A 25,502-nucleotide genomic window follows, 5' to 3' on the forward strand; every position below is an offset into this window, starting at 1 on the left:
GAGTAGCCGAACAAAAGAAAACCCATGTTTGGAAAGAGCAATGCAAATACTTCACCCGTGACGTAATCTTGATGTAATGCGTTACGACGAAATCAAAACGATGAACTGTTGAGAAGAAAATCTCTTCATGATTAATTCTGTTTACTTAAAATATCTCTCCAACGACTGGTATGCAAATAACATTCCATTTTATCGCACGATGATGAAAAGACATGAGCATTCGACAAGAAAAACACTTGACATGGTAAAAACGCTATATACCAATTTGATTCATTAAATCGACAAAAATCGTCTATCGACTGTTAGGAAGGATTGCTATCTTACCGAAGCACCAAGGAACACAATTGTATATAAAAAATATCACATATACAGTGTGCATATATAAGTTGATATAAAAAACATTAGATTTTTGATAAACGTATTTTTTTTCACTTTTAAATAAGTTTCGGTCTTTCCGGCAGTTAACATCCGAAGAAATTTACATAATGTATATTTTCGATTTCACAACACTGAAGTACAAAAAAAGATAGCATTGTTAGACCTTGCTTAAAAACAGGAAGCGAAAAAAGACAATATCCAGTCGCAGTAATCCCATGATCAAAATATTTCCACTTTACTACAGAATGAAGACGAGACCTTTCTTAAGAACTTGCAACAAACAAGTTACACGGTTAAGAGTTAGCATTCCACAGCAACAAACTTAATGACTAGCAATAACTGACAAATAACGTCTGAGGTAACAAAAAAGTCGCTTTGGATTAAACAGAAATACTTTGGCAATGGCTTTGAAAGGTGCGTTGGAAAGGAAGTATTTCGCGTCCATGGCAACATATTAAAAGATACAAAGATAAAAAGCGACAGAATTTTTAGTGGTGGGTAGAGATGATTTTTGTCTCTATACAGTATTCCTTAAGACGAATTATCCAAAGCGCTACAAAAAGTATCGGCATAATATCTAGAGGCTAGGCGAAGATATGAAATTGAAAACACTGTTTCCACCGAGTTCATGTCCATTCAATGCGAGAAAGGGGAAGGGCCGAGAATGTGCGGAAGCTGTTGAACGTCTTCAATGTATTGTTTACATTTCTCATGAGTATATCACAAACAGATCAGCTATAAGTAGACCAAACGATCAATTTAAACTTCAATGGAGGAAATAAAAAGAACGTGGAAGAATTATTGCCTATTTCGGCCGTACTTTAATAAAATCAAATATCCACAAGCTTAGTGAAGTGTAGCAGAAAACGTTACATACTATATTAAGACAACTGCAAGCCGTTGGGAGACAATGTAATAAGAAAGCAGCAAGGATAAAAACGTGCACCGTTATACATAAGTAGTTTTATCGCTTATTTGAGTAAGTATATTATAGTAGTTAATTTACGGTATCGATGAGAAAAATAAATAATGACATTGAGCTAAATCCAATGTAACGTTGCTATCGTATTAACACCATTATAAAGTGGCATAAAAACGTTGATTTATACCAAGTTACACCTGGAACAGGTAGAAATACTCTGCTTCATTATATACGCTGGGTTTCAATGTTTTCCATCTCTTGCGTTTGTTCTTGTTGTTCTTTCTTTTTATCCGGCTTGTTCAGATGATGGCGGAGTAAGAGATAAGCAAACTGAAAGATCTCGAACAAGGTCACCACGCTCATACCAATCCATAGACCTAACTGTCCGCCTACGTCACCTGCAAATTTCAGGAGATGAAAAATTGATTTGTAAACACCTGTGTATTGATTCGGTTTCACTTACTGATCAATCCCGATTCGGTCACCGCTTTGCTCTCCACCGATGTTGTAACAGATAAAGTGTCGTAGTAAACCGACAAGCCGACCAAATTCGTTTCGAGATAATCAGGCGTAATCGAAGGGTCGTTGAGAATGGGTAATATGCCAACTGCTGCATTCTGGATAGAATAATTTTATTTATTAAGTTGGTTGGAAAGAAGCAAATTCACCGCTTTGACAGCATACGAGAGGACAACACAGGATGTATTAATTAAATGGAAATTTTTGTTTTTCAGTTTTACAACAAATACTGTATAGTTTGTAAGAACCTGGCTGGGGAAAGTAGAATAAGACAAAGAGCTCGCGTATCGAACTTCATCACATGGCTGGGAACATCCACATTCATCAGGTCCAATGTAATTCGCCAGTTCAACTTTGAAAAAAACAAGTGTTGGAAAAGTCGAGTTTCATGCGTATGGTGGCGGCATTTTATCGTTACACCAATCATAGGTCACAGTTTTACACTCACTGTCATCACGTCATTGAAATTCGCTGTGTATCTTAGACTGAACGGTTGTCTAATAAGTCAACAAGGTCACCAAAGACAACTTACTTCTTTTAGGGGCCACACAATCAACCACTTCACCCACAGTGCACTCCCTCGTCCCACTGTAGTGTATCATGGAAGGTTCGCGGCATGAACAGTTGGCTATTAAACAATGTAAACAATGATGTAAATTCAGAATTGTCTTGGCATATGGACAGACGCTATCAGGTAAATAAAAATGAAGATAAGGTACCTATAATAAGTTTGTCATGACATTCTCTCATGCACGCGGGTAAGCTGTAAGTTGAATGGAATTGAAGATTTTCGTTGTCTCTGTCACACGGACCCCATGGAGCATACATGTTTTGAACCTTAAAATATCCATCAATGTTGTGGCAGACTCTTTACTGTTACAGACTAAGTGTAACATACAATATTTAAAATTGTTTAGTGTTCATATTTTTCCTATTTAAGTATCATTGTAGACCAGTTACTTGTGTCTTATGAACTGCGGCTGAAGCCCATAACCCAACTCCGACCGATTGGCCATAGACATCAACCTGAGGGGGAACATCCGGCGAATGGACCTGGAATTTAATTCCAGCCTCCCAATTCCCGTATAAAGGATTTTCTGTATACCCAGGCTGCAAGCATACTAGCAATAGTTTAACATTTCCACAAACAGGTAAAAACAATGTACTGTTCTACTAAACGTTTCCCACAAATCATTTTATACAAATGTGTTTGAAAACTGGTCAAACCTGCATAACGTTGAAACTCATATGAACCCCGAATCTGTATCCGTCTCTTTTCTGGACCTCAAGAGTTTTTAAAGTCCAGCAAAGTCCCAAAGTTTTTGTTAAAACCGGTTCAAAATTAGACTGAAATGTCATGTAGTCCACGTTCATTATAATTGCTTTTTTTCCATTTTTGTAAAATAGCCATGGCGATGAATTGATATTTAGTTCACATCCATTATAATTGACATTTATTTTTGTGCAATAATTACAACAAGTTTTACGATGTAGCAAATGAAGTCTTACCGCATCGCAAAGGTTCAACTCATTTGTTGCGCAATAAATAAGTGTCTTGCTGTCCTTCAGTTGCCAGCCTTTTACCGTCATAAAGTTTCTCAGAGAAAAATCGTTACCAAACGAATCAAAGTACTGCAAAATAATGAAGTCAGCCATTGGTAACGTGACTTAAGATGAATTTCGTCAACATTAAATCGGGACGTCGCTGCAGGCGATTTTGGTCAAAAGATGTCATGAAACATGTTAATTAATCGTTTTTATCGGCTGTTACAAGTTAATGTGAGTGTCGTTTAATATGATAATCTAAAACTATGTTCGTTTCAACCTTCACTGAAACGAGCTTACTTTAAGGTCGTCCTGCTGTGTTAAGCCATAATCCAAAGCCAAGGAAAGTGCTTGCGTAGCATTTTTCTCAGCCTCTGAAGTCAGATTAAAATACCTAAAAATAAACAGTACTTTTGACTTAGTCTATTTAACGTGAACACTTATTGATTGATTGTGATTGATTGATTTAACGTGAACACTTATCGACAGCTATTGATTTCCTTCCGACTTGGAAAGAACCATGGTGTCCTTTATTTCTCGCCATTAGCTATGCGGAGCGAAGTTAAGATGCTAACCGAAATAGCTGTAGCGCAATAAAGAACAAGACAACACAAAAAAAACATAACCGGTTTGAAAAGCACTGATGCATCATCATATTATTGAGGTACCATACACGTCATTATTTCATTTACAGCCGCCAATTTCTCCAACGTACGCCCACTTACCCCATATAACTTTAACAAGCTTAGCTGGAATTTTTCTCTTAATGCGTGCACGCTACGTCACATTCAGTTTACACAACTCTGGTTAAAGGTTATTTTCGGAAATGATGCTAAGCTGTGCCAATTATTAAAAACTACATCGACTATATGGAGTAACCTTACCTGTTATAATTGCAAATTGTAATGGCTGGAAGCGTTAGATTCTGTACATATCGTTCCGATATTTGCGTGGTTGTCTTATAGGCGAAATATTCCACAAATCTGTCGACAATCTATGCAACGCAATAGCATAAGGAGTGATATTCACACGATATAGGAACTTGCATGACACATACATAACGCCAAAAGTATTTTGCTGAGTCATTAATTATTACATCTGGTTACACCAACCTGATAGATTAGCACTCCAAGCACAGTTAAGACAAGAATAAACCAAAAAGCCTTTATGTAGAAACGTTTACTGTTATGTATTCGCAGGATGCCGTGCATGCTGGTAGTTTCGGCAAAATGGCCCTGTATTTTCTTAGATTTACTTTCTTTTGATGTAGCCATTTTGTACAGTTTTACCTGTCTTATCTAATTATTTACCAAGCACAAGCTTTTTAGTAGTAGTTTTTTCAAACTGGTACAATGAAACCTGCCCTACTGCTGCTGATCTACTTTCACGTCGTGCTCTATAAAAACCATGTCTGGTTCAGCTGTTAAATAGAGTCGCTCTTTTTATGGAGTCATTGAAGCGTGAAGCCATTTGCTTTAAGTCCTTTATAACCATTGACGTCTTGTATTACGTCCTTGTGTAGGCTATAGCCTATAATTATACGATTTCTATGATTAAAACACCAACGTCCCGTTTTACGCGTAACGTTAACGTCTTTGAGATAACGAAAGTGTTTTTCTATTATTTCGTGACGATGAGTAGGGATAGTAATTTGTATTTTTAATGAATCGATCTTAACAGAGCTATTGATCTACTCCGTAACTTACAAAAGCCAGCAAACCGGTTGCTAAACTTTTGAGAGTGTAATCAACTGATTGTTGCTTGATAAATTGACTGGGTGGTTGCAAATTAGACGATCAGATATTGTCGTAACGAATATCGATCACTACTCACTAGCAGGAATGTAACAAAATCCTGGTACTAAACTTGGTCATGTATCCGCGTAATAAGTGTGCAATAAAAGTTCTGTAATTATAACTCTTGTTATTGTCAAATATAATAGATACCGTGAGTTAATGAACAACTGCGATTAACACGTTACACTAAATGATATCAATTGAATTATGACAGCAATCAATGCTGATTGCTTAATGTGCTATTGTACATAGTGTACTACTGTATATTGTATGCTGCAATCTGCAGAAAGTACAGTAGGTAAACCTTAAACAAATAAGAATACATAGTTGCCAATTGCAACGTGAGCAAGCTTTGGTAGTGCCTAACTCAAAGGCAATAGGCCTACAACAATAATGCCATTGGGTAACGAGCACCGGAAGAATTATTGCGAGCCCAGCGTTCAATCACTCCTACTATCAAGCTGAAAAGTATTTGATGACGTTAAGTTTTAATTTTGAATATTCTTAGAAATTTTATGTTGAAATTTTGTAAAGAATTTAACAAAACTGTGGCAGCCATGATGCCACCACGCGATGATTCTGTCTTTTGGACATATCACTTTAAATTGTGTCTGCGCTCATTTTAGTAATATGCGTGGCATTTGTTCGTAATATATTTGTGTGTTTGCGTACTCGTTCTTCGAACAGACGAAATCAACAATAAAAGTTAGAGTTTAGAGGTGGATTTTTTTTCAAGTAGGCTACGCTCAGAACAGCTTGTGCTCACTGGTGTGACGGTTACGTCACGAGTCATGGGTTGTTTTGTAAATGCTGAAATTTTATTTTTGGATCTTGCAATTCAGTTGCTGACCAAGCTTAAATTCTCCTTAATGACGTTCAGATAAATTACCTCGCTTGAACTGGTGTGCCACATATAAATACTGTTGTAATGTTTGCAATCTTTCCTTTCCTTTTACCCTTTTACTCTTTCACTTGTTACCGAGCGCAATGTAACATTCAGTAAGCTCTGCCCGAAGGTGAAAGCATTTGTGTCTGATAATAAATAAAATGGGAATTTTATCATTTAGTAAAATGCATAGACAGAATTTAAGCAACTAACAGCATTGTCACGCCGTTTGAGAAATGAGAACTCATATCATCGAAGCAAAAGTAAAACAAGTTATCCACCATCAATCGTCCTCGCTCATATTGTCACAATAGCCACCAGTTTAGGCAGTCTTTATGGCGAAGATGTTTATTGTGTAATACTTCACACAAGTAATATCAAAACAAAAACATACATTTGTCATACTGGAAAGAAACTCAACCTTCCTTACTCTTCATCCGGAGTCCTAACTTTCTGAGTGCCGCAAAACCATAAGTACAGTGAATATATGAATTGTTTTCCTTTTCACGGAAAATTACTGGCGTAAAATTAATAACGTCGAACCAATTTATGCTATAATGAAGACAATACCATTTATAAGATTTCGCTGCGCTGTTATTGAAAACTTTGCGAATTTTGTTGCAAAAGATGATTAGCCAATTTAATGTCACGTGATACTTAAAATGTAGAAATGTTCTAGCTTTCTGTCAGAGGCGTCTGACTAGTGACTAGTAACTAGTTGGTTGTTATGTCTTTTTTCAGTTGATACGCTGTGTAGCTCTTCCTTAATTTAATTGATTCGCACCATAGGTCACTTTCAATTCTGGGCAAATGCGCCCTGAATTTTGTTACGTTTATTGAGTTGAGATAAACAGGAGCCTACTGATGTACCGTACGTTGGCTATTTGGCTGAACGTGGTGAAAGTATTTTTTGAGTTTGCTGAAGGTTTTATCCTGGAGCAGAAGTGAGACCTGGTTATATTGAAAGAAATTCACATTAGAAGCCAAGCGATAATGAGAAATCATATCCTTGTGTAGTTGTGTGTAAATAATACCGGTGGCTTAGGCGTTGGGTTTAGTGTGCTGCATTGAAGTCAAGGCCTGCTATTACCATAAAACAGCTTCAGATGCTACATGACGATGATACGGTAACCTAGGTACTGAGATAAACCAGCTTAATTTGGAATTAAATGAAGCTATGTTTACCATTTACATGTAGGCTAGATGCATTCTAGACAGTTTCAATTATGTGCGCTGATATTGTATTTACCGACCTCATAACATGCCGATCCTATCCCACTGTTGTGACATCAACCTTTGATTGGCGTTTATTTAGCGATGTTCAAACTTTTTTAACTGAGGAATGTTCATTTATATGTAGTTTATTAAAATGTAGGCTACTGCATGCAATAGTTTTGCCTCTGGTTATGGAATTAAGTTGAACAATGGAGCACAACACAACAGTTGTTTGCAGGTGATGAGTACGTGTTGAGTCCTCAGTATTGGAGAAAAACTACCAGAATTTATTAAATGTAACAAAAATTATATCTACTTGGGCTTTGCAAGAAAGTCATGTTTTGATGGCATTCATTTCTGAGTTTGTGAAAGCATTGCAACCGTTGCTTCCAACATTGCCAAAGACTTAAAAACATTTGCTACCAATGTTTCGCAATTCGTTCGAAGATAAGTGTAAAGGAAAATATTTTCTATTCCAATACTCCACTGAGTAGTCAAAATGCAAGAGGATGCTGCTAACATAAATGTTTTTAAGCGACTTTTCTGGAATTTAAACACTTTGCTAAAACATCCTATTGAAAAAATGATGCCGTGCTTAGGCTTACTAATAGAGATATCTACAGTATGTTTGTGATACCTTAGTATGCTTAGGCCTCAGGTGAATTAAAGCTCATCAAGGCAAAAATAGCTGTGAGCAGTGTAAAATTGCAAGTACATACTTGTCTGATTTCGGATATGTGTCGTTCATTGCAAAAATTGCAAGATTTGTTAAAATGCATCGTACACTGTATAAAGCCACCCAAGACACCACAAGGTGCTACACTACTGACTGATTTTGGCATCAACAAGGTCAGTGGCTTTATGCTGTTTAGGTCCTATGAAAAGATTGGTTTTCTGGTGGAAGGGTGCTAGAAGGTACGTCGGTAGTTCAATTTTTAACTGAGATATTTCAATTTGTTAATTATTATTGATCATTCAAAGCTTTGCTTTCTAGAAGTTATCGGTCAAAATTGTTTTCAGCTGTTATGTAATTTTTTATGGCAAGTTAAAGGAATCGAAAAATTATCCTTCTGTCAATTTTAGTTGCAAATTTGTGCTATTGGAGGATTTTGAAATTTCACCCATTATTGCTTTATTTAGATGTGGTATTGATAAAATAAAAATGGACTCTATTAACAGAGAAGTACCGCCGTTTTCTTACCATTTTCCTTACCCATCAGACTTCCTTTGTTAAATCAACCATTGACAGTGTTGTTACTTGTTTGCAAGTCCTACTTTATGTGGTTATGGATGTCTGCTGTTAGGTTCTCAGCCTATTTAGTAGATGACTTTACATTATTTATATAATTCTTTGGATATTTTTATTTATTTTTATATATTCTTTGGATAAACTTGTTTCTGTTTAAAAGTTCATTGTGATAATAAATTGTTTGCACTTAGGTGATAGGCCACTTTAACAAATTAATCAATGTATATGTTACAAAAAGAAGAATGTTAGTATAACCAATATACCTTCAGTGGCAAAACAGAATATTTTTTGGTAAAATTATTAAACAAGCACAGCATAAAATATTTAATCTTCTTCAGGTTCTTCTACATTTGGTCGCATTTCGGATAAATTATTTGAAGCAGACTTTAGTTTAAAATTATACTAAATTTGTTTAAATTTTGACTGCAAAGTTTTATATCATTCTGATGCAATATTGTGTGTTTATGCGTTCTTTTTAGAAATTAAGCAATGTGTACGAATTGCAGATTCACATGATGAATGCCTTAATAAGGCCTATAACAAATACGTGCATTCTACAACTGATGCAGAAGAAAAACCTCCTGCAGAAGAGTCGGCTCTTGTTGGAAGAGTTTGTTAGCAGTCTTGCAGACAAAAAATCTTCAGCTAGGTATGTTTGGTCGAGTTTCGCTTTTTTGTAATAGTACTGAATTGTGCCGGTCTTGGGACAGTTTACACAAGAATAAACAGATACATAACCAATGTAAAATGCATGCATATAGGATTAGTACTCACTTTCCATATGATAAGGATTGATTGTGTGGTTATTGTTTAAAGCTGTTTATTTCATTCAAAGATGATTTCTTATGTAAATAATGGTAGAATCGTGTTAGTTTTCGTAAAGTGAAGGGCAAGTCCAAAAATAAGTTGGCCTTGCATCAAAGAATAGTTACAAGTCAGTATACTGGAGAAAAGGTTTTGTTAATATGAAATGGTTTAAGCAGTTATGGATATAGATATACCCAACTATTGTACTTAATCAATTTGTTTAACTTATCCAACTCGCTGGGTTTTACGTTTGGATAATCGTTAAAACCAACATAAAATGTATGATACTTTTTGTGATATTTCGATGTGCATTTAGGTTCACAGTTATTATCCATAATTAAGGTAGAAAAATCATTTTGGTTCAGAAAATTGTTTACCTTGGCCTATTATCAAATAGACTAGTGTAGGTCCAGGGGTTTGCATCATGCAAACCCCTGGACCTACACTATAATAATAATCACAATCAGATTGTCACAGAAGGCATTAAGTTTTGCATTTTGTCTGATTCATCTTCAATATATTGTTTCCTTCATGCATTTTGTACACTGTACACTGCTTCGAAGTTGTTCATTCTAGTGTAGGATCTGGTATACATGTATGGGTATAGGGTACAGCATACTTGACTAAAAAGCACCAAGTTTATCTGGCATATTTTAAAGCAAATTTTGAAATTAAATGTTGTTTATAAAATTAAAACCGTTGTTTAAAAAACACTAAACTTAAATTTTCCCATCACCGATTAATCGAAACAGAATTCGTGTGGACAGAAACGATCGTTGAATGTCTGCTTTCTGCTTTCAGTTGTCTATATCTATAAATAATAGTTGTAACTCCCTGCCTGACTGCCTGACAGATAGATGAAATAGTCACTCTCCAATAATCTAATTCTTATATCTGGGTATTGTATTTGTTATCTGAACATTTGATTAGCGAAGTGGCCAGCCAGGACACGTGCAAATACATGTTCTTAACAAACGCTTCAGATAAAATCGAGTGAAATAATCACAATTTATGCAATCGACTACCAAAAATCTAGGCTGTAACACAACCAATAATTTGGAATTATTGAATGCGAAAACTTCGAAACATTTGCCCACCTGTAAAATCACATCCGGACATTGTGATGTAATAACTACATCATAGGGCAATAGCTACCCAATAAGCTACAATAAGAAGACATACTTCTACCAGGGACAGACTTGGTAACAATAGCACCTTTTTGCTACGTTCTCAACATTGAAACCTTGCTACTCCTCTCCGCTATCTGGGGCAATAATATTATGCACACAATGGCTTTCAAAAAGAAGACACTGTTTTATTTCAAGAAATTTGCAAATAACACTTCATACAATTAAGCTCCCGTAGCAAAACACTTGAACACTTGCATTTAATGAAATATATAGGACTTGAGGTAACAAACAATTTTTTTTTGCAGGACCGTAAAGAAAAAAGTTTCAACAAAAGCCGAGAATAATACGTTGGAAAGAAAGTAGTTGCAGCTCATGGCAACGTATTAAAACTTAGAAGTACAAATCATGTAAGAACGTAGTGTTTTTTGACGGGAAGACAAAATCTGGAACTTTCTTATAGGAAAACATCCACCAAACAATAAACAAGATATCGACCGATACCGCCAAGTAAAATGGTAAGTTATTAACACTGTGTCTGCAATTTGAATACTAATTCATACAAATTGAAAAACGTAGGGCGGAGATATATTTTTGGAAGCTATATCTTGAACACTTTTGAAGTATTTTTTACGTTTATCATAAATGTTTCACAAACAGATCAGCTAAGGATCAGTTTAAAACTCAGGTTTGTTTGAAGTAAACTGAGGTTTTGTCAGGAAATTGTAAAAGAAAAACATTTGGGCCGGACTTAGCAAAGAAAGGATACAAGTAAAAAGTACGCAGCAACAAGAAAATTTTATAACATGGAATACAGTTTTATCGTATCTTTAAGCAAGTATCATCGCAGTTAATTTTCGAAAAATTTTTGCAACATTGTGCTGCATAACTTCTACTCATGAGCAAAGAAATAATGGCCTGGAGGCTTTCATATTAACATTAAAAGGTTGCATGACAACGTTAGTATACCAAGTTTAACCAGAAAGTACTGTGACTTTTCATACAGGCTGACTTTCTATGTTTGATATCTCCTGTGTTTGTTCTTTCTCTTCATCCGGAGTGCATAGATGATAGTTGAGTAAACGATAAAATAATCGAAGAATTTCGAACAAGGTCACCACGCTGATTCCAATCCATAAACCGAATTGACCACCAATGTCACCTGAAAATTTCAAGAGATGAAAATGTCGCTCATGAACACCTATTTCACTGGTTCGGCTCCACTTACTGATCAATCCCGATTCGGTTACCGCTTTGCTCTCCACTGATGTTGTAATAGATAAAGTGTCATAGAAAACCGACAATCCGACCAAATTCGTTTTGAGATAATCAGCAGTAATCGCAGGGTCGTTGAGAATGGGTAATATGCCAACCGCTGCATTCTATTAAGGTGGAATAATTTTATCGGTAAAGTTTTTTGTTAGTTTGCAAAATTTAACGGCAACACATCTTGCGAGTGGACATCGCACAATAATGGCGTCATATAATTAAGTGGAAATTTTCATTTCCAGTTTTACATTAAATAAACCGTATAGTTTGTAAGAACCTGGCTGGGGAAGGTAGAATAAGACAAAGAGCTCGCGTATCGAACTTCATCACACGGCTGGGGACATCCACACTCGTTCGGTCCGAACGTAAATTGCAGTTCGACTTTAACAGAAAAAAACTTTCTGTTATGTCAATTGTTTTCATATGGCAGCGGCGTTTGGTCATTACTCATTACATTCATCAAAAATTATACTGTTTTACTCATATTTCAGACATCGGCAAAATTCGATATATTTGTAGTTGTAGTTCATAATATTATGTAGTTGCTTCATAACTGATTTCAGTTATTAAAGGCAACTAACGTCTATGAGGAGCAACGCAATCAACCACTTCACCCACAGTGCACTCCCTCGTTCCACTGTAGTGTATCATGGAAGGATCGCGGCATGAACAATTAGCTATTAAACAATATAAAAAATCGTGAAATGATCTTAATAATACCGGTGACATAGGCAGACGCTATCAGGTAAACAAATATGAAGAGAATGTACCTATAATAAGTTTGTCATGACATTCTCTCATGCACGCGGGTAAGCTGTAAGTTGAATGGAATTGAAGATTTTCGTTGTCTCTGTCACACGGACCCCATGGACCATACATGTTTTGAACCTTAAAACATCCATCAATGTTTTAACACACAAAACTCTCAATCCGACTTTTTTTAACATGTTTATTGTTGATACATTTTATTTTTTTTTAAGTACCATTGTGAGTTAATTATTGTATACTTGTGTTTTATGAATTGCGGTTGAAGCCCATAATCCAACTCCAACCGATTGGCCATAGACATCAACCTGAGGGGGAACATCCGGCGAATGGACCTGGAATTTAATTCCAGCCTCCCATTTCCCGTATAAAGGATTTTCCGTATATTCAGACTGCAAATTTAAAAACAATAGGCCTACCTTAAATTTTCTTCGCACAAAAAAAATCACTATACCACTGAAACTCTTCAGCAAAAAAGTTAACTCCAATTCTATGAAATGTGCGCGAAAACCAGTGAAACCTGCAAAACGTTGAAACTTATTTGAATTCCGTCTTTATATCCGTCTCTTTTCTGAACTTCAGGAATGTTTAAAGTCCAGCAAAGTCCCAAAGTGTTTGTTAAAACCGGTTCAAAATCAGACTGAAATGTCATGTAGTCCACATCCATTATAATTGTCTTTTTATTTTTGTAAAATAATGACGTCAGTTTTATGATGTAGCAAATGAAGTCTTACCGCATCACAAAGGCTCAACTCATTTATAGCGCAATAAATAAGTGTTACGTCATCCTTCAGTTGCCAACCTTTTTCCTTCATGTAGTTTCTCAGAGAAAAATCCTTTCCAAACGTGTTAAAGTACTGCAAAATAATGAATTCAGCCGTTGGTAAGGTCATTTGAATCAATTTTGTTTACATTAAATTTGCTATGCGTTGATGAGTAAGTTTATTAGCGTACCACTGCTGACCATTATGTTAAAAAAACTGATTGCTTTGATACATTTATTGTAGAACATTTTGATGAATTCATTTCGTCAAGTGCTCCAAATTACATTGGAAATAGTAAGATGTCGCAAGTAGATGTGTGTCGCGTTCCATGTAGAAATCTATATAATTGTATTCCTTTGCATCTTGCGCAATGGGCTTACCGAAAAGTTGTCCACTCTTTCGCCGAAGTCCAAAGCGAAAGAAAGTGCTTGCGTAGCATTTTTTTCAGCCTCCGAAGTTAGATTAAAATATCTAAAAATAAATAATAGGCTACCTATGATTTCACCATGTCAATGTAATCACGTAAGCTCTGGGCAGCTGCCATATGTACTTGAGTAAAATTCGCGGTTTAAGTTTTTTTTTGAAAGCATTTTAAAGCGATTTGCTATCAAGGGCAATTTCATTTGTTTTTACCATAACAAATCTGTTTGGTACTTTTCGCACTGTAATTACTGTTATTTGGTAGTTATGTACATATATACAGTGTTTACTATATTAGGATAGTGTAAGCAGTATTTTCGCCCACTTTGTCGAATATCCGTTGATGATAAGAGCACGTTTTCACACTTTTAAAAGACGCTTTTACAACGGCAATTTTTAACGTCATTTCATGCCCCTTCTAACCAAAGGGCGCTTTTTAATCAAGTCAATACAATATTGATTTTCTTTTGACTTGGTAAAAACATTTTGACGGACAAACGTCGTCTTATGAATGCGCAACCATTCACGTCATTAGTTTACGTTTTACAGCTGCCATTTTCTCCAACGTATGCCCACTTACTCCATATAACTTTGACATTTTTTTTTTATTTCTAGCTTAGTGTTTACACGTTTTGTTACTTATCGCTTATACGCCTCACGCTTAGGCTCATTTCCGGAAATGATGCAAAGCCGCTTACTGCAAACCACATATATCGACTATATGGAGTAACCTTACCTGTTATAATTGCAAATTGTAATGGCTGGAAGCGTTAGATTCTGTACATATCGTTCCGATATTTGTGTGGTTGTCTTATAGGCGAAATATTCCACAAATCTGTCGACAATCTATGCAAAGAAACATCTTAAAAAGGGACCATTTCACGCGGGTATTGTAATCTCCATAACACTAGTTAGTTATACTCTACGTTGAACCATGACATCTGGTTACACCAACCTGATAGATTAGCATCCCCATCACAGTTAAGACAAGAATAAACCAAAAAGCCTTGATAGACAAACGTTTACTGTTATGTATTTGCAGGATGCCGTGCATGCTGGTATTTTCGGCAAATTCTCGAGGAATTTTCTCAGCTTTACTTTCTTTTGAGGTAGCCATCTTGTACACTCTTTCACATTACCTGTCTTATCTATTATTTATCAAGTACAAGCTTTTTAGTAGTAGGTTCTTCAAACTGGTACAGTCAACCCTGTATCGCGCTAATGTTCTACTTTGAAGTCGCTACTGCTCCAGCTGTTAATCAAAGTTGTTCTTTTTTGGAGGTTTAATGAAGCGTGAAGAAATTTGCAGGGAAGAGTTTAAATCCATAGACGTCTTATATCATATTTACTGTAGAGAGTCGATATGTGTACGAATTTTCTTCTTAAAACACAAAGTATCGATTTACGAGTAATGTTAATGTCTCTGTGATAACACGATTGTGCTTTTCTATTAAATAATAAGCAGGCATAGTAATTTGCATCTCGAGTAAACTTCTCTAAGTGCAAAACTTTAGGGCTATTCCCGCACACCATCAGGTTGTGCAGAGCGGTAGTTGAATTCACTCTCGGATAACATATTGCTACATGCAGTGAACATTTGGTTGATATCGACCAATCAAATTTCCAAACAATCACCAATTTAAAGTCAGCTCTGTGTTTGCCCTGCAGCTGAGCAAGTGCACGAATTTTTCACTCTGCACCACTTACTACAGTCATGCGCTCTATCTTCACGGCGGTGTTTTCAAAGAAGAGCTTTTGTGCTGAAAGGTTTTGGCGCCAGTCAGAACACTTGCGGAGAACGTTTTATCTGACTGATGATTCTTTTTTCACTGCAAACGGAATCAAATGTTAACTGTAACTTTGTAATGCTTAAACCGAGTTTTTTTCGATTGGGGTCGTTGTTAAAAAGGGTCGGGCTGGGGAGAAGGATAAAACCCATTACTCAAAAAGTAACAGACATCTGTGACCTCAGACGCCATGTTCTGTATTTATGATCACGTCATCCTTGTTGGTTGTTACGACTTCTGTTCCCGTATCCCTGTTCGTGCATTGGAAATTTCCCACATTTTAACAATCCGACATGTTCAGTAAAATTTTGGCATCGTATCGTGGGTTCTTAAATTACATTGAATTATCCTGTTGTAATTCTGTGTATCTTAATGACTCATGTCCTAACAACAGTCCAATGGTCGAACTACGTTTCTCTGCAAAGTCCCAACGTAGGATTGAAATTCTTGTGCGATGGAAATTCAACAAACGAGACTAACGTCTAACAGTTGTGCTACTGCATGTGGAATTGCATATCCACACGACGTTGTATTAAATCAGTCAACTTAACCAATACCCCAGATTGTTTTTTTATTTCTTGAACAAGGTTCATCAACGTAATCTTTAACTTTGTAGCCAAATTATCTCCAGTTTAATGAATTCAGTCTTTTTGCCTATTTGTGCAAGTCAAAGTTTGATTGATTAGCAATGGATTCCACCAGAAATCCCAACGGTTCCCCTTTCTTTGTTACACATCGTACTTACAGCGAGGATGTTCTGATATTCTTCCAATCCCAGAGATTCAAACACTGTCAAAGATATTGATCGAGCGGACGATATAACGGAATTAACGCAACGCCTTAATAGTTGTAGCTTCATCGATTAGAGTCAGACGAATCCAAAAACCTGCATGTGAGGCTTGCAAGTGGTAAATGTGGTATCAAACGTTTACGGTGTGGGGAATTATTACAACAAAGTCGTGGTAGATCTAAGTATATTTCTGGTCACTTCTGAAAGCCACGCTTGGCATAAGGTTTACGAAGAGGGCTTCCTCCTACGCTGAAGCATAAATCTTACTAGGGTTGATTTTTGGTAACTCATATTAACAGCTTTTACGTCATTGTATTTGAAAAAAATTCTTAACCGTAAACGACAATAAGTTTGTTCTCATTAATCTGCTCATATGACATTCCGCTAAAATTACGTCGGTTATTCCAATTCAATTTCTTAAACTTTGAAGTTGTATAACTAATTGGCTTTCCATTCTATTCCTCGGGTTTCCATGGAACGGTACCCATGCAAAATTTACGTTTAATACTCAAATGAAAAACTTTACAAGACAAAAAGTAATGCGGAACAGGTTAGAAAAGTTTCCAAGAAACAGGTTATGTCCACAGGTACAATACCGTGTTCACCGCTTTTGCTTAAGGGGTCTCTTCCCAATAGAAAGACAATTTTGAGCCGGCAACACGGCGATTGTTACGATGTCGATGCGTCATATTAAAAAAGTAAGAAATTTTCCGGTCCAATGCGCATGTGACGTCGATGTTGACTAGTTTGTTATTGTTTTGGCGATAGCTGGTTGCAGGTCTAGGCTAAGTTGTACATTTGGTGTGGGTTTGAATTTTTGCTATTTTGGAGTATTTGTCCTAAAATTTTAAGCTCAAAACTTGTTGTAAAGTTTAGGTAGCTGATATAGAAAACTGAGTACATGGATTTTTTCAAAATTAAGACTGCAGACAGTCATAACCTAGATCTCGTTGCAAGCCAATATTCAAGGGAGGTTTATGATGTGGTTTTGCGACAGTAGCGTCTTGATCTCTTTGATTTGGGTCATGACCCCTCAAGCGACGATAAAAATTTAAAGAAGTTATTTGCATAACTTAGTAATGAATATCGACTAGCAAATTGACTCCACTTGCCTCGGATACTTTCAAATGTAATCTGCTTATTGAGTTAGAATTTAACAAAAAGGTGTTTTTGATGTAGTTTAAACTTCAACCTGTCTATAGTTTGGTTGTCTTAAACAACGTTGCCGTGGGCGAGTACGAGCCTGCTTTTTTATTGTGATAAGCAGCAAAGAGCAAAAAAGAAATTTAAGACTTCTTTTTAAACGCTGAAAATGCATGCAGTAAATTTATAGCAGACTACTGGCATGGCTTCGACCACCACTAAGGAGGAAGGATAATGTGGTTATCGAGAAACTCGATATAATTGCCAACCGTTGTATAAACACCAATAACGTAAGCACGGCAGCTATTGAAGGTTGTGCCGAAAGAAACGATACCACTGAGATACCATTTTCTTGTGTCGTCATCACGGAACATAAGAGGCCCACCGGAGTCTCCGTCGCAGGCATCTTTAGATTTATCCCTGCATGAGCAGATTGTTAGTTACAGCAGTTATCGACTGAGCTATAGTTCCGCTTTCTGCTTTACAACATCACATGCAACACGTCGAGTACTAGTGTTAGCTCTTTCAAAACAAAGTCTACTCCGAGCTCTATTTACTCTAGTTTATACTGTTGAAAGGTAGTTCTACTAAATGTTTTCCTGTAGCTTTTACTTACTCGAAACCAGCACAAAAGTGATTTTGTGTAATCTGCACATATCGAAAAAGTTCAAGTTTTTGGCTTTGGTGTTCGTAAGCTTCTAGACAGACGACACGACTGACGAAGGGAACCCGCACCATTTGTAGCCACTGAGCTAGCCGACCATTTTCTGAAGAGGTAGCAAATTCCATGAAACATGTGTTATCTTTTATCAAGTTTATACATTTTGTGCATGTGCCTGCCCGATAGCCTCAACATATAAACCCGAACTGATATAACATTATACCTGTTGTGCGGCCCCAGCCTGTTACCACCCCTCTCTGTCCACTTGATTCTTGTAAATTCTTTTCCTTTCGATTTCGTGGAATGCAAATAGGGTGTACCTAAATAAGCCCCAATACCAAAAAGAATCCAAATTTAATCTAAATACTTTATTTACATTTTTTAAATGTGCTGAAGATTTTAGCAGTTAAACACTTTCTATATAGTTTCACTTCAGTATTGTTTTTAAAAAACAACCTAAATATTTTTCGCACAAGACGTTATGTGTCAGGTTGATTACGAAATTGTTCAAAGGAAGTCTTACGTATTTTCCGATGACAGCCTTTCTACTGAGCTTTAGAACAGCCACGTCATGATCTAACAAAGATATCGGGTCAGGGTTTGCGAATTCATCGGGTATCGCTATTTCGGTCACGTTGAATCGCTGTAAATGCATTTAAAATTTCTTAAATGCGATGCAATTTTAGACAAGAACGAACTTGTAATATAAGTTTGTCGGACCACTTACACACCTGCATATAAGGGTTACTTTGATTTCGTCGATTGGTGACCCCTAGATACACCTGCATGTCTTCTGCATATCTCCTGCAGGTATGTGCAGTAAACAACATGAGTAGAAAACAACATAATGTAAACAACCATTTTGTTGTTACCAAAAGCATTTTACAAACAACTACACCAGTCAAAAACATTTAGTAGCAAAACATTGACAATAAGTGATTTCTTACCCGTCAACACAATGTGCGGCTGTCACCACGTACTGTTCATCCACCAATGATCCTCCACAAACGTCATCTGTATCTTCGCCGAGCTCATCGCTGTCTACATAAAAATCATATAATGCAAAGTTGATGGTAATTTATCAATCACAATTTAGTTATAAAACACAATAATTTCCGTAAATCACGTTTAAAGTTTAAACTACATTGGTTCTGTTATATTTTATACATAAGCATCACGACAAACAAGATTTAGTTTTAATTTTTGCGTACGAAGGGCAAGAAATGCCATCCATGGCCATTCTCCGATCTTTGCTTTCTTGCCTCCAATGATATGTGGACCAAGAATACTAACTTTTCTTCGATTCTTCATACCGCAAACTGCAATGTGATGTGATAAAAGCATCGTGGAGAGAACGCACTATTTATTACTGTTTCGGAAAACTATTCTCTCAGTGATTACTACTGTAGCTACATGTCGTTTTGATGTAGTAGATGAAGTTTAATTGTTTTCTTACATGAACGTGTGCCCGCTTTAAAATACTTACTTGGCCGACATTCTGGTAAATTGTTGTTTTCATTTGGAGCAATCACTCTTGAATATGGGATCCAAATCTCATCTTTTGAACACACCCATTCAGCGGCACCAGAAACCATTTCATACCTTGATAAATAGGAAAGAAAATGCTTAGAAAGGCTGGCCTTATTTATTAACCATTTCATGGTTGCAGCTTAGAAAAATGCTTTTTGAAAATGTGATACGGTATGATTTCACATTTGCCTATAATGAAAGTGACACTTAATTACAACAGGAAAAGCAACAAGATGTCGTTTTAACTCAATGTCACTACGAGCAATGTCATATAGGCTGGCGGTTTACCGGGCCAGCTGAACATATGTCATTGTAAGGTCGTCTTAGCAAAAGTTGCTACAGAAGTATACTTTATTAAAAGGCTGAAGTTAGATACACGCTGGCTACAGCGAAATTACAGTAGATTGTGATGTTCCGGCTTACCATTCATTCTTGCAACTGACTGTGACTGTGGACTGATATACCAACTGGATGTTATCTCTTGATTCTACGACGGTTCGCTGGATATTGACAAGATGGTCAGGGTATGGACATGATTTTACTGAAAACAAATGCTGTATTAACAATCAAAATAGCGGTGGCTTTTTACGAGATTGAATGGTGCTAAAGAGAAAATCAGAAAGATGTACCCGTTCGGAAAATAACTTGCAAAATTTGCATGAAACATTTCTATACCACTCACTTTCACATATTGGAGGCTTGTTGCTCCAGGTACCGTCCTGCTGACAAGTTGTTTGCTGAGAACCAATCAAACGAAAACCATCGTCGCATTCGAAGTTAATGACGTCATCAAACCGATAAATTCCATCGTTGGGTGCAGCAGAGGCTATAGTGCCATTTTGAGGCGGCTGGATTGCTTGGTGGCATTTTACACCTTAGATAGATCAACGTGACGTTAGAACAATCTTTAACAATTCCAGTCACATGTCGCTAAACCACACTATTTTTTCAAAGTCCAGCTCCTGCACACCGTAATTTTTCGGTAATATCAAAGAATGTCAAAGTATGCTGATTTTGTGTTTTTGTACTGATGCTTACTGCCGTTTGTATGGTAGTAAATCTTGTATCCCGCTAGTTCGAAGGTCAGATCCGAGTGGAAAAGAACAGCAACTTCATTTGAGTTTGTATCAATCCAGCTTCCATTTTGTGGCGCCATGTTGCCGCAGAGCTTTCCAGACTCGTAGCCATTGTTTCCGTTTATCTACGCCATCAAAAACAACGATTTACTGTACAAGTGTACATAGTCCAATAAAATTCAGCTATTTGCAAATATAATTGTTATAACTATAGCTGTACAAAATACGTTACTTACAGTAAGCCAATCATATGCGCAGCCTTCTTCGTAATGCTCTTCAATGTTAAACTCTTGTTCGAAACGTACTTCAACAGCATTCCCGGGCGTCGCCTGAGGCGGTAAAACAAAACATTGAATTACTGTCGGTAAGTCTTTATAGATGTACTGTATACTGTGTGTCGAAATTTTGTAATGAATATAACCTTATGTGAAAGCAAAACTTTCGCTTGAATATAAGGGCGTTGTTTTTACCTGAATTGTTCTTCGACAATCGGATAACTTTGAGTAGGACTTGGGATAATCGGAGGATGCGAGGAAACCTTCTGTTTCGGTAAAAGTTTCCGGCTCGCAAATTTCTTTTGGAAAGAAAAATAACTTTTTGTCTTTAAACTTTGCAAAGTTTTGCTGTAGAAATCGATTTATTAACAGTGAATTGAAAATATTTCCAATACTATACAACAGTATAGGCTAATCAGAATTGCGTTTTAACGCCGTAAGTTATTGAACGTGTGTGACGTCTTACACTTCTAGAAGCTTACCCACGCAGGTGTGCTTGTTTTTATTTAACTCAAAGCCGGGCCTACAAGTGCAATAATAAGAGCCAGGCGTGTTATGACAGTAATGGTTGCAGTACAATACTTGATCCCAGTCATCACCAGATGTAGCCGCGATTTTCAAATCGACACATTCGTTGATATCTAAAGTTTTGCAAGACTTATGAAACAACCACAGTTTTTATCAGGATTTCTTTAAGCTTACAATTAAACTATTAACATTAATTTATAGTTATTAGTTAGTAACCTTCTTCGACAAAGTGCGCTTCAAACCCGACAGGTATTGGGTCCTCGTTGGAATAATCAGACACAAAGTGGACGGTCATGGTGTTGTCAGTTGATAGGAAAACTTGGTGTTTGGAAGGGGCGTCATAGGGATAGAGGTGAAAGTTTCCACAGTATTTCCTGCCGTCTTGATGGGTCACTCCCGATATCTTAACAATAAACAGGACCGAATATAACGATACGGTATCATGATTATTGTGACAAGGAATGATTGCCACGACTGATAAGACGCTGGTCAAGGTAAGCAACCATTTTCAATAGTCATGAAAGTAATTGTGGCAGCCGAAATGTTTAACCGTCTTTAAAATTGTGTAGCTGTATGTGCTACCTATTAAAGATATTAATCGTAAGAAAACTTGATATCAATTAAGATTATCTTAGAAATTATTTAAATTGGCCAAGTAGTTTATACCGAGCCCTTGTTTCCCTGTAACTTTGGGTTATCAATGTAGAAAAATGTTTTGAAGGTTATAGCTGTCTTCTGAATACCCACCTTTCAAAGTATTTACCAAAACTCACACAAACGATGCGTATATTGCTTATAACCGACGAGAAATATTCTATGACGTTTAATCTCATGGTCGCACTTGAATGTTCTGGAGGTAGTTCTAAAGAAATTACTGCGGAAGCCACAAAATATACTTAGATGGCATAAGATAGACAATACCTGAACGTAATCGTAAACGCAGGAACCACCAAGTTCTTCGTCGTACGAATCTTCGAGACCGAATGTTGAGAAATATAGACGGACCCTATAGTTCTCTCTGACTGTTATCTTCCATGTTGTCGCTGTAAGAATGCGGAAATCCCCCGCTCATAAACATGCCGTGTCTTTGTCCGTCGATGTTAATGACCTCTTGTGCAGAAACATCACAGAATCCGTTCAGAAAAAAAATTGCCAAAGCAATTAGGAAGGAAGATGCTCTTGAAAACAAACGTTCAAAGTTATTTTGTATGGCTACAAATATTGTTTACGTATGCATTTATAGGAAACGCACAAGAGCGAAAAATGAGATGGGAGTAGATACTTAGCAATAAGCTTTTACGACCTACTACTTCAAAAACATAACACATTAATCGAATGACGTATTCATTTTTCTGCACGAGTTGAAATTCGTCTTTCATGAACCCTTTCACGTTATAACGTTTGCTATCAATGTACATTGGTACTCACAGTTTTAGTAATTTAATCAAAGGAATATGATTAAAACGGGAATAACGTTTTGTATTAGAAGTATAATATCTTTAAAAGTGTTAGAGTTAAGCCTAGACCATCGTCGAATGGAATAAAGCCAAAAGCGTAATTTCTTTAGAATAGAAAACATACGAAAACTTGAGGCTTTGATATAATTATTTAGACAAGTTTGAACTCATTCCGGTGAGGATATTACCCTGTTGTTGATATAAAACGCGTCCCCATAGAGGTATGATGTTATCATCGTAATAACACGGTATTATGAAGCAATATATATAATACTGTAACTACGTATTGTACTTATTACGTTGACTGCGAAACTCAGCTACAGGTTTTTTAAGGTTTGGCATTGGCGACCGCTAAGAAATACTAAAAGCCTGAACTACTTTCAAAGTCTAGCAGCTTGTATTTTGCTGTTTTTACAAAGGATAAATTTCAAGCGGTCGTTGAAGAAATTTAAGAAATAGTTTCGGTCCCTCAAAACACCTTAAAAAATTCACAGCTGCATTGTGTGAAAATTGCAAACGCAGTGTCTATATACACAATGATAATTAATGCAATAATGCACAATAAAAAGTACATTTCAGTTTACAACACAAGTACACCTGCTTACCTCATGACTTCTCGCTTCTACTTTCTATATTCGTTAACAATGTTGTTCGATAACAATAAATGAACGACTTCCTCATTCTTCGATACTCTTTTTCTGCAAGGCATTTCAACAAGTCTTGCGTCATTGAAAGTTTTTGCTTGTATTTAAAGCACATTTCTTAAGTTCGACAAAAACAAAGTTGGTAATGTTTCGTGGTGTACGTCATTGGCTCAATGTTTTGCCACTTTCATGATTGTGTGTATTATGTGTTTTTTTTTCTAGTACTGTACAACTCGAAAACAATATAAATTTCACATTTTGAAAGTGTCATGGAGCGAGATCGGAAATTCGTTCGTCTGAAATATCCCAAATGTTTATCGGAAGCTTGTTTGTGGCTAATAATTCACAATACTGTGTTGGAAACGTGTATTCTGACAACTACAACTGGTATGTTAGTTACACCGACCCATATGCATTTGTTGGGCTGTCGTTAACGCTACGGGTATACTGACAGAAGCCAGACAGACTCAAAAACTTTCACACTCAAGTAACCCAAACTCACATGACATGACGTTACTATACTGTGTTCGGTCTATTCTTTGCAAAAGGAAGCTCTGTGTCCAAAAGTTATAGATAACACACTAAATAAAACATATGTTTTGGTTCAGCTGTGTATTCATCGTTTTTTTCATCCTACAACGATCCAGTGCCATTATCCCCAACAGGAAATCAAAACTATTGGCTATTACTTGACTAGTCAACTCAGACCTGATCTAATGCGGTCCGCACAAACACTGATTTTGCCGCCTTCGTCCAGTTTTGTAATTAAACTTGATATATCTGAATCGAATTCCATGAAGTGATTGGTGATTACTTCGGTCAGGTTTTCCCGTTTGAACCACCAAAAAGAGAAGAAATAAATAACATATAGAAGATTTGATAAGACAAGGTTTTTAATCAGAAATTTTAAGATAAAAAATTGATATTAACCGTTTGCAATCTGCCAAGGCGTAATCAAATGTGGACCACTGGTCCATACATTTACAACTTTGGGCACCACTGATTTTACTGGTATCTATCAAGTATATAAAACCATCAAGAACTTAAATACACATAACACAGCTAAAACAAACTAAAATTCTTGACCGAATGACCGTAAGAGTGCGGTCACTGTTGCAGGCGTTACAAATGGGATTTTTAAAAAGAGTTTTATGGTGTAATGCTACTAGATCAAATGCGTAGCACAGAAATCTCTAAATCTCTAAATGTTGAGCCCCTACTTTTTCGAGTTGAGTGGTCCAAACTACGATGATTTGGTCACGTCACCAGAATGCCTCAGGAAACACTTGCATACCAAGTCATACTTGCCGCACCAACCGGTAAAAGACCAACGGGTCGACCAAGAACCAGGTGGTACATTTACCTCATTGAGCTGGCCTATAGTCACGACCAGGTGTGCAGAGGCTTGACTTATCTTAACTTATGTTATGTTAACTTATCTTAATTTGCCTGTTGAATTATCTAACTCTATTGTTGCGTGCGGTTAGAATACTCTAACATCTTGTCAGCCGAAAGGTTTTAATATTGCAACAGAAATAGTTTACCAGAAAAGTTTTTTATGGTAGGTGCTTTACACTTTCTCAATATTACACGTAGCCAAGAACATAGTAATACCACTGCTTATAAGATGTCTATTGAGTTGCAATCACAATGACTAGCGTAGACAGCTCATCTGTTCGTTTCGGTGATTATCTCTATCTGCCTCTGCTCGCTGGTAGAAATGCGAGCTTATAAAACGTGAAGCGATGGGAGTGAAAATGTTGGACAAGAAAAACGCAGCATTTCAGAACATGTGCAGCGAGGAAAACAATGTGTTGGCAATGGGAGATACTTCGAGTTATAGATGACACGTAGGTAAATAATCAGTATAAAGTTAAGAAGCGGGCATTTCCAATAAAGATTTTTTATCAGCACAGGTGTTGGAAACAACCTGAGAACGTAATAAAAGG

At 36.6% G+C, this 25,502-nt stretch overlaps 3 protein-coding genes and 2 long non-coding RNA genes across 7 annotated transcripts; 1 reads left to right on the plus strand and 4 right to left on the minus strand.

Annotated features, from left to right (window-relative positions):
- Positions 1 to 122: 122 nt before the first annotated feature.
- On the minus strand, positions 123 to 4,809 carry LOC143450054 (bile acid-sensitive ion channel-like). Its single transcript, XM_076950460.1, has 11 exons — positions 4,477 to 4,809; positions 4,249 to 4,358; positions 3,665 to 3,758; positions 3,329 to 3,451; positions 3,047 to 3,166; positions 2,780 to 2,929; positions 2,539 to 2,656; positions 2,352 to 2,447; positions 2,068 to 2,171; positions 1,764 to 1,917; positions 123 to 1,698 (listed from the first exon to the last, which is right to left on the minus strand). Exons 1-11 carry the CDS (start codon positions 4,636 to 4,638, stop codon positions 1,526 to 1,528), a joined length of 1,404 nt encoding a protein of 467 aa, XP_076806575.1. The 5' UTR covers positions 4,639 to 4,809; the 3' UTR covers positions 123 to 1,525.
- Positions 4,810 to 7,149: 2,340 nt separating this feature from the next.
- Positions 7,150 to 10,888, plus strand: LOC143450062 (uncharacterized). 2 transcript variants are annotated; one of them, XR_013114636.1, is made up of 3 exons: positions 7,150 to 8,176; positions 9,017 to 9,159; positions 10,753 to 10,888. It is a non-coding gene; the product is annotated as an uncharacterized LOC143450062 (long non-coding RNA). The 2 variants fall into 2 exon arrangements; XR_013114637.1 differs by lacking the exon at positions 7,150 to 8,176 and adding an exon at positions 8,702 to 8,801.
- On the minus strand, positions 10,612 to 14,985 carry LOC143450055 (bile acid-sensitive ion channel-like). Its single transcript, XM_076950461.1, has 11 exons — positions 14,618 to 14,985; positions 14,399 to 14,508; positions 13,623 to 13,713; positions 13,213 to 13,335; positions 12,999 to 13,118; positions 12,721 to 12,870; positions 12,484 to 12,601; positions 12,295 to 12,390; positions 11,991 to 12,094; positions 11,673 to 11,826; positions 10,612 to 11,606 (listed from the first exon to the last, which is right to left on the minus strand). Exons 1-11 carry the CDS (start codon positions 14,777 to 14,779, stop codon positions 11,443 to 11,445), a joined length of 1,392 nt encoding a protein of 463 aa, XP_076806576.1. The 5' UTR covers positions 14,780 to 14,985; the 3' UTR covers positions 10,612 to 11,442.
- A 2,490-nt stretch (positions 14,986 to 17,475) lies between these two features.
- LOC143450049 (mannan-binding lectin serine protease 2-like) lies at positions 17,476 to 22,391 on the minus strand. The gene is made up of 16 exons (XM_076950451.1): positions 22,374 to 22,391; positions 21,669 to 21,855; positions 21,407 to 21,565; positions 21,120 to 21,223; positions 20,886 to 20,978; positions 20,612 to 20,774; positions 20,256 to 20,447; positions 19,997 to 20,114; positions 19,530 to 19,645; positions 19,255 to 19,362; positions 18,991 to 19,084; positions 18,775 to 18,847; positions 18,567 to 18,686; positions 18,267 to 18,363; positions 17,999 to 18,149; positions 17,476 to 17,802 (listed from the first exon to the last, which is right to left on the minus strand). The coding sequence occupies exons 2-16, from the start codon at positions 21,745 to 21,747 to the stop codon at positions 17,601 to 17,603; spliced, it is 1,869 nt and encodes a 622-aa protein (XP_076806566.1). The 5' UTR covers positions 21,748 to 21,855; positions 22,374 to 22,391; the 3' UTR covers positions 17,476 to 17,600.
- A 67-nt stretch (positions 22,392 to 22,458) lies between these two features.
- LOC143450061 (uncharacterized) lies at positions 22,459 to 24,539 on the minus strand. Of its 2 annotated transcripts, XR_013114635.1 has the most exons (3): positions 24,262 to 24,539; positions 23,515 to 23,607; positions 22,459 to 22,630 (listed from the first exon to the last, which is right to left on the minus strand). It is a non-coding gene; the product is annotated as an uncharacterized LOC143450061 (long non-coding RNA). The 2 variants fall into 2 exon arrangements; XR_013114634.1 differs by having other exon boundaries at positions 23,515 to 24,539.
- Positions 24,540 to 25,502: the final 963 nt, after the last annotated feature.

This window comes from Clavelina lepadiformis, chromosome 3 (assembly GCF_947623445.1).
Source record: "Clavelina lepadiformis chromosome 3, kaClaLepa1.1, whole genome shotgun sequence".
NCBI classification, from domain to species: Eukaryota; Metazoa; Chordata; class Ascidiacea; order Aplousobranchia; family Clavelinidae; genus Clavelina; species Clavelina lepadiformis.

Coding starts and splice junctions, on each gene's coding strand:
- LOC143450054 (XM_076950460.1), bottom strand. CDS start 4,638: ATGGCTACATCAAAAGAAAGTAAATCTAAGAAAATACAGGGCCATTTT. Junction 2,657..2,779: donor CCGCAGTTCATAAGACACAA/GTAACTGGTCTA, acceptor GGATATTTTAAG/GTTCAAAACATGTATGCTCC. Junction 2,172..2,351: donor TTGTGTGGCCCCTAAAAGAA/GTAAGTTGTCTT, acceptor TTTTTTTCAAAG/TTGAACTGGCGAATTACATT.
- LOC143450055 (XM_076950461.1), bottom strand. CDS start 14,779: ATGGCTACCTCAAAAGAAAGTAAAGCTGAGAAAATTCCTCGAGAATTT. Junction 13,336..13,622: donor AAAGAGTGGACAACTTTTCG/GTAAGCCCATTG, acceptor ATTATTTTGCAG/TACTTTAACACGTTTGGAAA. Junction 12,095..12,294: donor TTGCGTTGCTCCTCATAGAC/GTTAGTTGCCTT, acceptor TTTCTGTTAAAG/TCGAACTGCAATTTACGTTC.
- LOC143450049 (XM_076950451.1), bottom strand. CDS start 21,747: ATGACCGTCCACTTTGTGTCTGATTATTCCAACGAGGACCCAATACCT. Junction 21,224..21,406: donor AAACAAGCACACCTGCGTGG/GTAAGCTTCTAG, acceptor TCTTTCCAAAAG/AAATTTGCGAGCCGGAAACT. Junction 19,646..19,996: donor GTCAGTTGCAAGAATGAATG/GTAAGCCGGAAC, acceptor CTATTTATCAAG/GTATGAAATGGTTTCTGGTG.